At 53.0% G+C, this 14,553-nt stretch overlaps 1 protein-coding gene across 6 annotated transcripts in view; it reads right to left on the reverse strand.

Moving 5' to 3' along the window:
* CD6 (CD6 molecule) overlaps nucleotides 1-14,309 on the reverse strand; it is a 40,759-nt gene extending 26,450 nt beyond the window's left edge. For 2 of the 6 annotated variants that reach the window (XM_060606844.3, XM_060606843.3), the window contains exon 1: nucleotides 14,046-14,308. In XM_060606844.3, the coding sequence (XP_060462827.2) occupies nucleotides 14,046-14,106 (61 nt within the window). In that variant the 5' untranslated portion in view covers nucleotides 14,107-14,308. Of the gene's footprint in view, nucleotides 1-14,045 lie in introns of all 6 variants that reach the window. The other 4 variants (XM_060606842.3, XM_060606841.3, XM_060606845.3 and 1 more) reach the window with 3 other exon arrangements.
* Nucleotides 14,310-14,553: the final 244 nt, after the last annotated feature.

A 14,553-nucleotide genomic window follows, 5' to 3' on the forward strand; every position in this document is an offset into this window, starting at 1 on the left:
GCTGTGCGCACGTCGCGGTAGGGCTCACACGTGTACTCATGGCTCAGTACAGTCGGGGAGAATTTCTGTCCCAGGGGTCAGAGCAAAGTGCTCTAGGAGAAGTAGAGGTGGGAGGGAATAACTTGGACTCCAAAGAGCAGGGGACCATCGGGAGGGGTCTTAGAGGATGTGTAGGAGTTCTCAGGGATGAGAAAGTGGTGGGGAGAGAGAGAGAGCCATCCAAGCCTTGGACAAAGGACTCAAGAGACCCAACCTGCCCCTTTCCAGAGGTGAGTGGGCCAGGAGGAGAGATCACCAAGGGCAGCAACGACCCATTCCTCTGTCTGTACCCGCCTCATTCTCCCGGCCAGTGGCCTGGCCTCATAGGCCTTCCCATCATTCTCTGCCAAGGTGCTTCGGCCCCGATTTATACACCGGGAAGACATGCTGCTTTCTCAAGCCCCTGCTCCCAGTGACGGCTAAGATCTCTGATCAGCGCCTCTCCCCAAGCCTTTAGGCTTCAAACCAGGATACGCAGAGGTCCGGCTGAATGTTTGGTCAGTACCAGAGTATGATGGGCACTTGGCAAGTTCGGCAGAGTTTTGGGGTGGGCGTCCCAAGCTCCGGCCACCGGCACCCACTGCGTTGGGGTGAGGGTCTGGCTCAGCCAACGGAGCCACCGCTCACTCCCAGCTGTGCTCTGCCCTCCCAATCCACTCCTCTGGCTTGTGACTTTGTTTCTAAACTCTCGAGTCCTGGGGAACGGAGAAACCAAGAAGTCACCACCAGAGGGTTGGACGTCTGTGAGCCCTGGAGTCAGACCGATGTGGGTCCAAGTCCCCCTCTTCCTCTTCATACCAGGATCTGGATTTCTTAGCCTCTCCGCGCCTCGGCGACCCTTCTCCAATGTGAATGGGGATGGTCATGTCACCTCCCTGGAGTAGTCAGGGGGATTAGCCGATAAAGGGGGCACCAGAGGGCCCAGCTTGGGGTTTGCGTGCACACTCCCTTACCACGGTCTGGGAGCCCCAGAGACCCCCCAAACTGAAAGTGTTTTCATAAGTCTGTTGGTGGTGGCACCTGACCTTTACCGAAGCAAGGTCTTTGTTTATTCCGTGTGGTGTGGACAATCACACATTGTTGCTGCAGATATATTAACGTATTCGATGCCAGTGGCTGACCGGGCCCTGCCTGAGACCTGACAAAGTAGAGAAGAAATCCAAACAGTCTCGATTCTGAATCACACCCGGCCCCACGGATTCCAGAAGGAGACAGAGGACCCAGAGCGGTTTTCTGTTTCTCTCCCGAAGGAGTAACTGTGCAGGTCAGTCCTCCACATCTAAGGCCACAAAGGGTGCCCTAACCTCCCCCTCCCCTTCCCTTCTCCTCGCCTCCCCTTAAAGGAAACCCTCCTTAGAAAAGGAGATTGTCTATAAATCGATAAGGAAAAGGCAAGCAATGGAACACTGGGCAAGCGGCCTGGATAGGCACTTCACGGAAGCAGAAACACGCGGGACCCATAAACTCATGGGAAGTATCCAGCCTCACAGTCATCAGAAAAATGCAAAGTAAGGCCACGGGGAAACGGTATCATACACCCACAATTGAGAAGTGGGGTAATGCTGAGTATTGAGAACGGGGGTCAGCAGGGACTCTGTAGATCGCTGGCGGGAGCCGAGCCCACACAACGACTTTAAAAACATTTCCGTAGTCATGACCCAGAAATTCTACCCCTGAGTCTCTCTCTCTCTCTCTCTCTCTCTCACACACACACACCCACACACACACATGCACACACACGTGCACGCACACACGGCTATGGGTGGAATTGTGTCTCACCAAAAAAGATATGTTGGAGTCCTGACCTCAGTACCTAAGAATGTGTCCTTATTTGGAGATAGGCTCTTCACAGAGGTAGTCAAGTTAAAACGAGGTCATTGGTGGGGGCGGGGGTGGGGAGGGGCGGCTGGTCCAGGAGGACTTGGGTCCTCATAAAAAGGGGAAGTGTGGACACGGGTGTATTCGCGTAGGAAGAATGCCATGTTAAGATGAAGGCCGAGATCGGATCAGGGCTTCTACAAGCCAAAGAATGGCGAAGAACGCCAAGCAAACCGTCGGAAGCTAGGAGAGAGGCCTGGGAGAGATGCTCCCTCCCCGCCTGAGAAGGAGACCCTGATCTTGAACTTGCAGCCTCCCGAGCTGTGACACGATACACTTCTGTTGCTCACGCACCAATCCGTGGTGCTGCCTTATGGTAGCTCTAGAAAACGAAGTCACGTATACCTGCAACAAAGGTGGCCTTCCAGAGGCAGGGGCTGGGGGTGGGGGGAAGGCCCCTGGGACTTCTAGGGAATTCCAGGAGGCGGGTGGGAGGGGGGAACTTGCAAGATGCATGGTTGTCCCCCCTCCTTCACTTCCAGAGGGCCAGACCCTAAACCCGCAAGTGCTCCCGGGACTGTTTCACGGCTTCTGTTGACATGGCTGGAACCGAGACCATCCATGCACGTGCAGGTGGCTAGAAATGGTCCGTAAAGATCTTCAGGGAAGGTGGAAAGTCCATCTCGAGGGTAAGAATGGAGGAACTGGCGTTGGGGCGTAGGCCCGTGTCCCCTCAGGAGGTTCTGGACCTCGCCCAGGGCCCCCGAGGAGGTGGTGGGGCCTGGAATCAAACGCTCATCTCCCGGACCCCAGATTCTACGTGCTCACAGCGGTCCTGACAGACACTGATCAGAGGCAGCACGACGCCCCCCGCACCCACCGTCATGCTGGTGAGGGACGAAACACGCGCCTCGCTCCAGGGACTTGCACACTGCCTCCTTCGAGAACGAGAGGCCGAGTTTTGTGCCGGGTGACAGTTCTTTTCATGTGGTTGTTAGAACGATTTTTTACAATAAGGATGACTGATGTTTACGGCGCGCGTGCATTTTCGGCTGGAACCCGGTGGAAGTGACAACGGAATTTGGCAGAAGTGATACCAGCCAGGATTATGACCTTGGGTAAGTCCCTGTGGGACGGGGCGGCGGGTGGGGAGGGGGCTCAGTTTCTCCAGGGTAAAATGGGCCAACCGGGCCAGATGGGGTCTGACCGCTGGAGGGAGGGGGCTCCCTTGCCTCTGACGGCTGGTTTGAGGGTGCCCGGCAGACTGCACTTCCCTCCCTCACGGCATGGCCCTCCAGTGTCCCCAGACAATTTCAGAGTGGGTATTAACTAGGACTGAATCCCACAGTAAAGGAAATTAGTCCTTCTCCAGTCCTTCAGTGCTTGGGGTTCCAAGTCTTGGCTGGTGCCGCCCAGCCTTGAACACCCAACACTTCGTACCAAGGGGAGAGTGACTCAGGCTTGGATAGCAGGCTCTTTAAAGCTGCTTTGTTTTCAGTGTTTTGTTTATACGGACATATTCTGTTTACCGAAGTAATATTTGTTGGAAATGGATGATGGTGACAGGAGGTCCAAACAAACTGACTTAGGTTTAAGTGTGGAGTTGATCATAAACCATATTTGTTAAATAATTGTATACGCCTAAACGCAGATCGGGTCACGTCTTTTTATACCTAAAACTCTCTGAAGATTTCCCATTTCCCACGGGTTCATTCCAAGCCCCTGCGTGACTGATGATCCCTGACATCTGCAGCCCGTCCGTCTCTATCTTCTCTGCTCCCCGCTCCCTCAGCAATCTCCTCCAGCACCTCAACTGGTCCACCTCAGGGCCCTTGCGCCTGCCTTCCCTCCGCCCGGAAGGTCCTGCTCCCTGATCTCTCCATCTCGATTCCAGGTTAATCTCATGAGTCACATCTCTGCTCAAATGCCCCCAGAGGCCTTACCTGGACCCCGACCCCAGTCACTCTCTGTCTTTCAGACTCTGCTTCATTTCCCTTGTTGCAGGTACTTCCTTTCTGATGTGATACTGATTTTGAAATGTGCTTGTTCATTTGTCTGCTTTCCCCCCTCTAGAATATAAGCTCCTTGAAGTCTGAGGCTGTGTCCCGCATCCTCAGTGGCTGAAAACGGTGCCCGACATGTAGTGGGAGCTACAAATGAATGGCAAAACTTGTAGGCAGGGAGGGAAGCGGCCCCGGAAGCAGAGAGGAACTGAACCAAGCTCTAACCTCTGAGGCGGAGCAAGATGGCCGCCGCCAGAGGCCCAGCCTGAGGGGCCCACACCTTGGCCTCTTCAGCTCCAGCCTTCGAGGCGCTGAACCAGTTGGCTCCTACCCCCTGAACCTGAGCCAAGAAAGCCAAGCCAGTGACTAAACTTGTAGAAGGAACGATGGCATCATAACATCACCATGGAGAAACGGTAGCAATGGTAACCGATTCAGGCCAGGGTCATCACTAATGTCACAACTAGAGGGTAGAAGTTTGAGGGCAGCTAACGTGTTTACACTTTCTCACAGACTCTGCCCCCGGGACGCACATGAGTCACAAAGCAGAAAAGAGCAACCTTACCTACAGACATCCCCTTAGCCACGCAGTCAAAATTAGAACACCCGGATGGGACAAGCCGATGGGGCACGCCTCTTGACACGAGAGACCGACGATAGCACCACGGCACTTCTGTGCTATTTCTGCCATAGAAGACATGACTAATCACAAGGAATCATCAGACAAACCACGACTTGGGATACAGATCACAGAATAACTGGACCATACTCTTCCAAAGGATCAATGTCATGAAAGAGAAAGAAAATCTGAGAAATTATTCTAGGTTGAAGGAACAGAAAGAGACATGAGAATAAAGCACAGTCCCCTAACTGGAGTTTTCTTTTGCCTTAAAGGACGTTATTGGCACAACTGGAAAAATCTGAAAAAGTTCTGTGGATGAGGGTTAGTTTCGTATTGATGTCAACTGGGGAGAGCACAGGACCCCCCCGCTATGCCCACTGCAGGCCCCACTTTCCACTCCCGCTCCGTGACCCTTGATCCGGTCCCCCCACCATCCCGCCACTCTGCGCCTTGGTTTTCTCCTCTGACAAACAGGAGTACATGATTGGCAGCCCTCCGGGGTTTCTTCCTGCCCAGATACTGTCATGCTATTTCTAGAATCCTATCTGGAGAATGTGGCACATTTCTCCAAGGAGTTGAATTCATTTGGCAAGTGACTTTAGTTTAGTCAAGGGAAGTAGGGAAAAGTGAATCTCCCAGAGCAGACTCGGCAGGGGGTGGGGGGTGACACGGTCCAGGGATGGTTTCCCACCTCTGCCCCCCCCCCCCCACCCAGCCCAGCTCTCACGCACTCCTCCCAGATGAGGTGAGCACCCTAGCAAAAAAGAATTAAAAAAAATGCATAGATCAAAATCTTTCCCCTAAGCTCCATTTAGAAAGAGGCAGCTGGTGGGGGTGGGTTGGTGACCAGAGGTGGCTAGGGTCCCGGTTCTCTCAGCGACTGGCTGCATGGCTGGAGCTCTCTGAGTATCAGTTTGTCCTTCTGTCAAATGGACAGAGCTTGTGCTTGGCTTTGCGCATAGCTGTGGCAACACGGTGACTTCACCTCTGTGTCCTCCCTCACTCAGGCCTCAGCAGTTGACTTCCAGATTGGAAGTGGGGTGCTCAGGTGGGACCCCCAAGACATCTTGAGAAGCTCCCAGCGCTGAGGCCCTTCCTCACTCGCACAGCCTGCGGCCCCATGCACAGACCCCCTGGGCATCTGCGAGCACTGCCTGGAGAGCCCAGTTCAGCTTGGCCATGATGGAGGGGAGGCATGAAGACATATAGGGTAGACCTTCTAACGTGTGCCACTACCTTCTAACATAGGTGGAAACACAGGGGAAAGCCAGGGGATCACTTTCCTCTTATGGGATCCCAGTTTAGCATCCCCCAAGGGCCTGGCAACTTCTTCTTACGACCCCTCCGCCCTCTCTCCCTGTCCAGGCTGGCATCTCAGAGGCTCTCTCAGCTGCCATTTTCTGGCAAAGGCGGTTGGGCCACAGGACTCTACAAAATGGTGGGCGGAAACTGGGGCTTCCTTCTTCTTTTTCTGCCGTCCCCACGAGCTCCTGTCATGGCCCCTGGCCCAGCAGCAGTTATGGCCATGGGACTCTTCAGCATGCCCACGAACCCCATATTTTCCCAAGTACTTCAGAGCCAACATCTCATGGAGCCTCATCCTAGACCCGGGTTCTGGAAGCTGACATCGACCCTGCTTTACAGCCAGGGAAACTGAGGCTCAGAGTGGCTCCTTGGCCAGGAAGTGGCTTCTGACTCATGAGTAGCTTCAAGGGTTTTATTTTTTTTTTTTAACCGGGTTCCATGACCGCCCAGCCGATAGTGGGTGAGATGAAAAGGCTCCAAAGAATGGGGAGACCTTTCCCGAAGAAATCTTGAAGTGGACGGGGTCCGTGGCCCAAACCCTGCCTATTTTCCAGGGCTGGGAAAGAACATGGATCAGGAGTCACAAGGTCAAGTTAAAGATCCACTAGCTGTGCATCTACTAGCTGTGTGATCTAGGAAAAGTCCCTTCGCCTCTCGGAGCCCCAGCCACTTAATCGGTAAAATGGGGGTAATAACTCCTATTTCATAGGGCTGCAATGAGGAAATAGATCTATGAATTTACAGAGTGCTGTCTGGGAAGCCGTTACCCTTGTGACTGCCCGGCTAACATCCTTAAACGTGTATACGGTCTATGTGTGTGCTTTCTGTGGGCTAGTCTCTGGCTTGGCATTTTCATGAATATCAGCTCATTGAATCCCCACCACACAGCAGTCCAGATGAATCAGGAGGAAGAGAACGTTCCCTATAGGACCAGCAGGGCCGGCTGGTCAGCCACTCCCCCACAGCCAGCCTGTCCTGGGCTTTCACCTTGACTGTCTCACCTCCAGGCTTCTGCTCAAATCGGTCCTTCTGCAAAGAATGTTTCCCACCCAGTATAGCACGGAGACGAGTCTCGTGTATCCATTGCCCGGCTTCCCCCCAGTGATGACATATTATGTAACTAACCAGAGTAACTTACCAAAACCAGGAAGCTGATATTGCCACAACACAACGGACCATTTACACTTTCCTCAGGCCTCATTAGTTTTTGCACACTTTGTGCCCAGGATGTTTGGGCCACCCTTCTCTGTATGTCCAGCCCCCTCGGGACAGCCAGGTTCCACCCTACCCCCCTGCCCCTACCGCCACCGCCCATCTGAGAAGCCACCAAGTGTCTCCAGGAGGCTCGGGCCCTCCTCTTCTCAGACTCCCAGCTCTGTCTGGAAGGCAGTGTAGCCCCGTGACAGAGAATGTGGGTTTTGGAGACCTACGGACCTGGATTTAAACTCCGCATCCGCCCCCAGCCTGGGACCAAATACATAAACTTCTGAGCCTTAGTTGACCCAACCATAAAATGACCCAATGTCAGGGCGGGACAGCATCCGCTCAGCCAATGCTTACAGAACAGTAAGTCTCCTGCAGTGAATGGTGGTTACTGCTGTCAACGGATTGCATCTGTTGTCACACGTACCCCAGGCTGACCCTGTGTGTTTTATCATCTTCCTCACAGCACGTAAAGTGCTCGAGGACAAACCTTCGTATCTCACATCTCGGTGTTGTACAGGGCCTGGCACGCAGCAGGCGCCCAATAAATGTGACTAGATGGAACCTCCCGCCAGACAAACCGTCCCCAGGCTCGAGGTGCCTCTTCAGCTTCCCCTTCATTCATTTCTGGCCTAGGCGGGCAGGGTGGGTGCACAGCAGGACCCCACAAGGGCGCAGCCACATTTGACCCCATCTGTCCCTGAGAAGCCTTCCAGGAGACCCTGGAACCTCAGAGGCCCCTCAGGCTGCAAGCTAGGGGGGATGGGGGAGCTGGGGGAGAACCTCATATTTGCAAGGAGCCCCGAGGACAGCCCTCCAGGAGGCAAGCCAGGCCGCTCTTCCCTGGGAAAGAGCCAGAGCTGCGACTCCTAAGCTCAAGTCCTGTCACTTACTAGCTACAGACTTTGGACCGGTCTCTCGGCCTCGATAAACCCTGGTTTCCTCATCTATACGCTGGGCTTGTCATGTGGGTAAACGAGCTCACTGTGCAAACAGCGTGTTAACCACTAACCCCTGCACTCGCATTTACAAGCCCCTTCTCCTGGCTGTGTAACATTTATAACTCACATTTTTAAGCACTACTATGTTCAGGCATTTTCCGATGCAATTATCTAAATTTCATAATGTGGTGAGGTGGGTGTTTTTATTTGTAGCCTGCAGGCACACAGAAGCTGAGAAATAACCCAGGTCACCCAGAGCCGGGACCGAGAAGCCAAGCCAGCCTCTGGCCAGGGTCCACGATTCCGCGTGGCAGGTGCCGGCCGGGGTTACCATGTCGCGCCCATACTCCAGTTGGTTTCTAACAGCTGGATCTCCGCTGCCCTGCTCCACAAACGGTAAAGCCACAGAGTACGAGGGTTTTTAGGCTGGGTTTTTAGTGTTCAATTTGCCCATTTTTCCAGTGAAGAAACTAAGGCCAGAGGAAGGAATGGGCCTGCCCAAGATTCCCCCGCAATTGAGAGCCAGAATGAGTTCTAAAATTCTACGCTCACCCGTCTTCCTGGTTCCTTGTCCCCACCCTACAGGGGCTCGTTCCCAGAGGTAAACCGGGGGGATGTGAATCTGGGCACCATTCTCACCTTCAAGGCTCACCAGGAGCCTAGGGGCTGTCCTGGGGGCCTGGGGACAGCCTGAAACGGGGTCGCCATGTCTAGGGTTCCACCAGGAAGGTAAGCAGAAGGCTTCCCCAGGCTTTGTCCCGTAAGGGGAACAGATTGCCCACCACCCTCGCCCTTTCTCCGGACCAGGGTGAGGCCCTTAGCTGAAGCCTTGAGAAATGATTTAGGTGGTCACTGACATGGTGTTAAACTACATGAAGGCAGTTATGCCCTTTCAGCCTTTCTGACTACTTGCAGGAGAAAATCTCTCAGGGCGCTAGTCCCTAATGCCTCTCTGACATCTAGAAACCCTCCCATTTGAGCTCAAGGAAAGCAGCAACACATCTGGCTAGAATTTAGTGACATTTTGTTTCCATGATGTTTATTTTCACCATTACCACCATTAAGGTGATTTACAATGGCTTTATCTTTAAGGGAGCAACATAAAGTTTTTTTCTAAAAACGAAAGTATTTACACTTTGAAACATCAGCTTAGGGGCACCTGGGGTGGCTCAGTTGTTTAAGCATCCAACTTCAGCTCAGAAAATGATCTCAAAAAGACAATTTGAGCCCTGCATTGGGATCTCTGCTGTCGAAAAATAAAAACAAAAATAAAATATCCACTGAAAATATTAAGTAAATTATCAGTGAATTGGCAGCTTTCGAAAACCCTGGGAAGGGACAGGAATGAGGGCCCCCAGGAAGTCCTGCTCTGAGGGACTCTGGTAGCCCTGACTCTGGGGGAGGCTTGGGGGGGCGGGTAGGAGGCAGTGCCGGGGATTGGGATGGAGAGTCTGAGGACATTGTGAGTAGAGAGGAGATGGGCTTGGGGATTCCAGCCCCCGCCAGGGTCTGTTCAGTGCAGGACTGAGCATCAACATGGGTACAGGTTGCTGGTTTCACAGCCATCCACATGGCCTAGTCTTTTCCTCCAAGCCCCTGTCCCAAAGCCTCCATTGGGGCCACCTGCTTAATCCCTCCCTTGTCCCCAGGAATAGGGCTGATTCTTCAGCCTTTGAATCCAACAGCTGGGGGCCCAATGTGATGCCTGAGTTTCCCTATCAGGCAATGAGACTGGCTCCCAGCAGGCCTCAATAAATGCAGACTGAGTGAGGCAGTCAGTGGACAGTGTTTCTTACCCATTCTAGATGCCTCTGTAATAAGCCACGTTACCCTAGGAGCCGCATCATCCCACATCACCACGATGGTGACCGTCATGCCAACGTCCCCCACCAGTCATTGACCTGTGACCAGAGAGCCAGACTAAGCCAGGAGAAATACACAGATGCCGGTCATATATTATTTATACATCTGTCTTGCCAGCTGGGAAGAATGAGAGGGGGGAAAAAAGAAGAAAAAGAAGAAGAACAGAATAGCAAACACATTTGTTTGTTTTAATCCAATCGGGTGGAGGACACATAGAGAATTAGGCTTGCAGAAGTTGGGTCCAGAGGTCACAGGTCAAGGGACCGGCTCAAGTGAAGGGCACAGCCTATCCAAAAGCTCATCTCACACGCATCAGCAGCGCAGGAGAATCTTAATCTTCTATTTCGGCAAAACAATAGAAAAGCTGACCTCCTCTCAATGCACTAAGACAGACCCTCCAGTCTCCGGGGGGATAATCCGTGTTATCTGCTATGGGACAATCCTTTTCTCCTTGGTAAGTGGCTTTGAAGCCCAAGAAGATTAGAATTTGAAAAACAAAGATGATGGAAAGACGTGGAAACCCTGAGTAATTATACATTTATGTTAAGTTTCGGTTGGATCAATTTCCGTGCGTTGCTGCATGAAGTCCTGTTACCTGTGATGTTTAAGAACACGTGGCCACTGGAATTTCTCGTGTGTGTGACCGAGTAATTGACTTCAGTTGAAATTTTGAGTTAAAAACTTAAGAGAGTTTGGTAATGTCTGTAAACATTATTGGCATATTTCAGAGAACTTAATACTCTGTTTAAAAGTTAGTGTTTTAGATCTGTAAGTATTCTCTGAAATCCTTGGAACAGTTGTGTTTCTTAGAGCTGTTTGAAGCATTTATAAGACAATCGAGTTCGTTAGATGTGCAAATGCAGCTTAGATTAGGTAAGGCAGTGCTATCCGATATAAACATCATGCAAGCTACCTGGGTCATTTAAAATGTCCTAGTAGCCACATTTTTTAAACGTTAAGAAGGAATAGATCAACCTAATTATAATGATAAAATGTATTTAACCTAACATATCCAGCAAATTATCATCTCAACATACAGTTCACATAAAAGTTACTAATGAGGTATTTTGTGTTCTTTTTTTGAACACATCTTCGAAATCTGCTGTGTATGTTACCTTTCCAACCTTCTCAACTCAGACGACCGCGTTTCAAATGCAACTTCCGCTGGCCGCTATATTAGACATTACAGATCTAAGGGAATTTAATCAGCTACCTTTGTGAGTGGTATTTATTATTTAAGGCGCTTACTCTGTTCAACCTGATTTGATGAAATATTCATCAAAGGCTCCCTGAGAGTCATTGTCGAAAATTACTGGACTTATAAATAAAGTGATTTTTGTATATTGAATTTACAAGCCAAGGGGAAAAATCGATGTTAAAAAATTTGTTAATTTAAGAAACTTTTTTTTTTTTTTTTTTAATAAAGCAACCACAAACAGCCTTTTTAGTGCACAACAGAAGCCCTCAACCCACCACCGTCCAGATGGAATTAGAGTCACCAACCTCGGCACGGCCCTTGGGGGAGAGGCCTGGTTCTATGTTATCGCTCTGCACACAGAAATGTCAGGTCTGACCGAGCCCTTAGGGATCGTCCACCCAAAGCACCCCATTTCACTGGCGCAGAAACCCAAGTCCAGATCAGAGAAGAACACAGGGTGAGTCAGAGACGGGGCCCAGGCAATACCCTGGACTCCTGACCCACCCAATCTTCCCCAGTAAAAAGGCTTCGAGTCCATTCCTTCTCCCTCTTCGTCCCCAGATGACTGATCAGGAAACTGAGGCACAAAACTGGAGGGTATGTGGACAAACTGGTCCTGGACCCAGGCCTCCAGGGAGCACCAGCAGAACTGGAAAGCGTGGTCCCTGCCCTGGTCATTGAACAGCAGGCACCCAGACCTGAGGAGAGAAGGGCCCAGAACCCAGGCCAGCCTGGCCAGAGGAATGGCTGTGTGAGGCCCAAGATGGAGCCTGGTGCTAGGACTACAGAGGACAGCCGGAGAGGGGAGGCCTGCTGAACGCGAAAGAGCCATGGCTGGGTCTTCCGGGGCCCAAGAGGGCCAGCCTCCGGCCTCCTGCGGCCCCAGACGCAGCCTGCTAACCTCTCCGGGGCTCTATGCAGTTGTCAGAGTGAAGGCCCTGGGACTCCCTCTGGGGCCTCATTCTTCCAGGATCCTTTCCTCCCTCGTCTCTGTTGTTTTCCTTTCTTTCTTTTTCTTTCTCTCCTTGGAGACCCTCATTTCCTTTCCCCAACTCTGATCGGCCCAACACACTGATTTCGCCAAGGAGAACCCCTCAGGCAGATCGGGGTCCATCTTGCCCGCCTAGGGCTCAGCTCTGCTGGGGTTTGGGCCTGCTGGACCTGGGCGGGGCGGGGAAGAACATTCTGGCAGGCCCGGGGAGCAGCCTCCCTACACCAGCTCGCTCTGGCCTTCCCCACCTTACTCCTGGGGACACCATTTCCTTCTGCCGGCAATGTTCTTCCTGCCAGGCCCTATTTGTCAGCAGTAGGACATATGCCTCTGGGGACCCTTTAGGAGGCTTTCAGGAAGCAGCATTTAGTGCCATTAAATCACATGGCAGGGAAACTATTCCCTATTCCAAGTGCTATCAGTCCCCCTGAAAGATCAAGAAGAAAGTAACAATTTGGAGCCAGGGTATCTCTATCGCCACCCCATCTCCCCTTTAACAGGGGGGACAGGTGTCGGCTTCAGGCTCAAGGACCTTTGCTTTCTTTCAACTTTTTGCTAGCACGTAATAGAAATTGGTTTCCACCCCCATTTATTTTTATGCTTACCTTCATCTTTTATTTATGGCACATGATGTCGGTTTTCCACTTAGAATTGTGACATCAAGTTTCCTTTCAAGACTAAACTGGTATTAGTAACAAGTGAGACCATTGAATATGAATGTGGTTTTAGAAACACGGAGTGAAATATCTGTGCTGGGAGTGGGGTGAGGCGGGCAGGAGTGTCAGGAGGGGACAAAAAGGGCTGGGGTGTAGGGACCTTGGCTCCAGGAGTCCCTTCATTTCACCCTCCTGGGCTCTCCCGGGGCCCTGGGTTCCCACCTGCTTGCGGCACCACTCAAGGCCGGTTCCCTGGGGCCCAGGGGCCGGCCAGCCACCCTCTCTGCCCCAGATTTCATTCTGAGCCTAGGCCAGCGGTCGGGCCTCATGGAAAAGGACGGAGGGTGGCGACAGTGGAGATGGGGAAGGAGGGGCTCTGACCCTCTGTCCGTCTTAGGTCTTAGCTCTTAGCTGAGGGGCAGAAGGCGGCTGAGTTCCGGGTGCTCCTGGTAGAGCGAGAGAGACCACACGACCCCACACGGAGCTGAAGGCACACGCGTTCCAGCTAAATGGCTTTCCCCGAACCGGGGTGAGTTCAGGAGCACATGCCTCTAGATGGAGGCCGAGAGAGGAGTTGTCCGCCATCCCAAATAACTCCCCACCTCTCTCAGCTCTCCGAGTCGGCTTGGGCTTGGGTGGCCCTCCTGATGGGGCCTCTCTGGGTCCCCTTGTGAAAGCAAAGTGAAAGCACTTGGTATCTCCACTGCCAGGGGGACCCGGGCTCCCTGGCCCAGAATTCTGTTTCCATGAGTCTCCCCATCCCCTGAAAGGTCCCAACAGGAGCAGGCCCCCGCCCAGCTCCCGCCAGCTTGGACCCCGCACTCGACAGAGGCCAACAGCGTCTGATGAACACAGCCAGCCCCCAAACTGCCTGCCTGACGCCTCTGCCCAGGTCACAAAGTGCCTTGGCACCCAGGGGGAGCTCAGGAGGGGGCAGGAGGGGGCCCTCAAGAGCTCTCCTATTCACTTGTGCCCTAAACTACCCCTGACTGGTTGCATGTGAGCCACAAGCCCCCAGCTGTCCTCAATTCCCATTGGCTTCCCTGAATTCTGTCTCTGGACCGTTCTCTCTCTCCCTGAGAGTCGCCGAGAAATGGGGATGGGGAGTTCCCAAACTTATGGTGGGAGGCGTCTCCCTCCTCAGACCCTGGGAGCCCGCTGACAAGACATCACGCGCGCATGCTGAGCCTTCTGGCACCGTCCAGGCACAGCCCAGCTCCCCCGGGGGGATCCTGGCCCCTCTCCAGGTCCCAGCCGCTGTTGCCGTAGCTGGGACCTCCCTGGCACCGTCTCGGCTAAAAGGTTCTAGAAAGGTGAGTGAGAAAATGACCGCAAAGGGGGCCAAGCAAGAGGCCAGGACCCAGGTCGCCCAGCATGAGCGGCAGGAGGTGGCAAAGGGGCCCTACCTGAGAGGGCTGCCGACAGCAATCCAAGGACGGCAGAGAACAGCCACATGTCCGGGGCCATCTCTGGCAGCTATGCGCACCAGCCAGCGGGAAGCGCCATCCCCGGGCCAGGAGGTGGACGTGGCTGCTGGGTGCTCCTCGCACCCGCTCGCTCGCTCGGACCTTGGCTGCTCCTGTTTATAACTCTCTCTCCGCAAGAGAGAGCGCTCCTTTGCACGCATGCGACCAAACCAGCCTGTGAGTGTGTTTCTCACACCTCTGTGCTCTCTACTTGTGGTTTTGGTCTCCAGGAAGCCAGGCTGGTATCACAGGGGCTGAGGAGGAGAGCCCAGCTGCCTGTGAGCCCACCCAGCCCTGCTGAACCCCAGAAGTCATAGAGAGGGACGCACGCACACACACACACACACACACACACACACACTTCCTCCAAGTGTTTCCCAAAGAAAAGGGAAATGCGGACACGCTTCCTTTCTGGAGACCTGAAGCACAGTAGATGATCAATCAGTCC

The sequence above is a fragment of the Panthera onca genome, chromosome D1 (assembly GCF_046562875.1).
Source record: "Panthera onca isolate mPanOnc1 chromosome D1, mPanOnc1 haplotype 2, whole genome shotgun sequence".
NCBI classification, from domain to species: Eukaryota; Metazoa; Chordata; class Mammalia; order Carnivora; family Felidae; genus Panthera; species Panthera onca.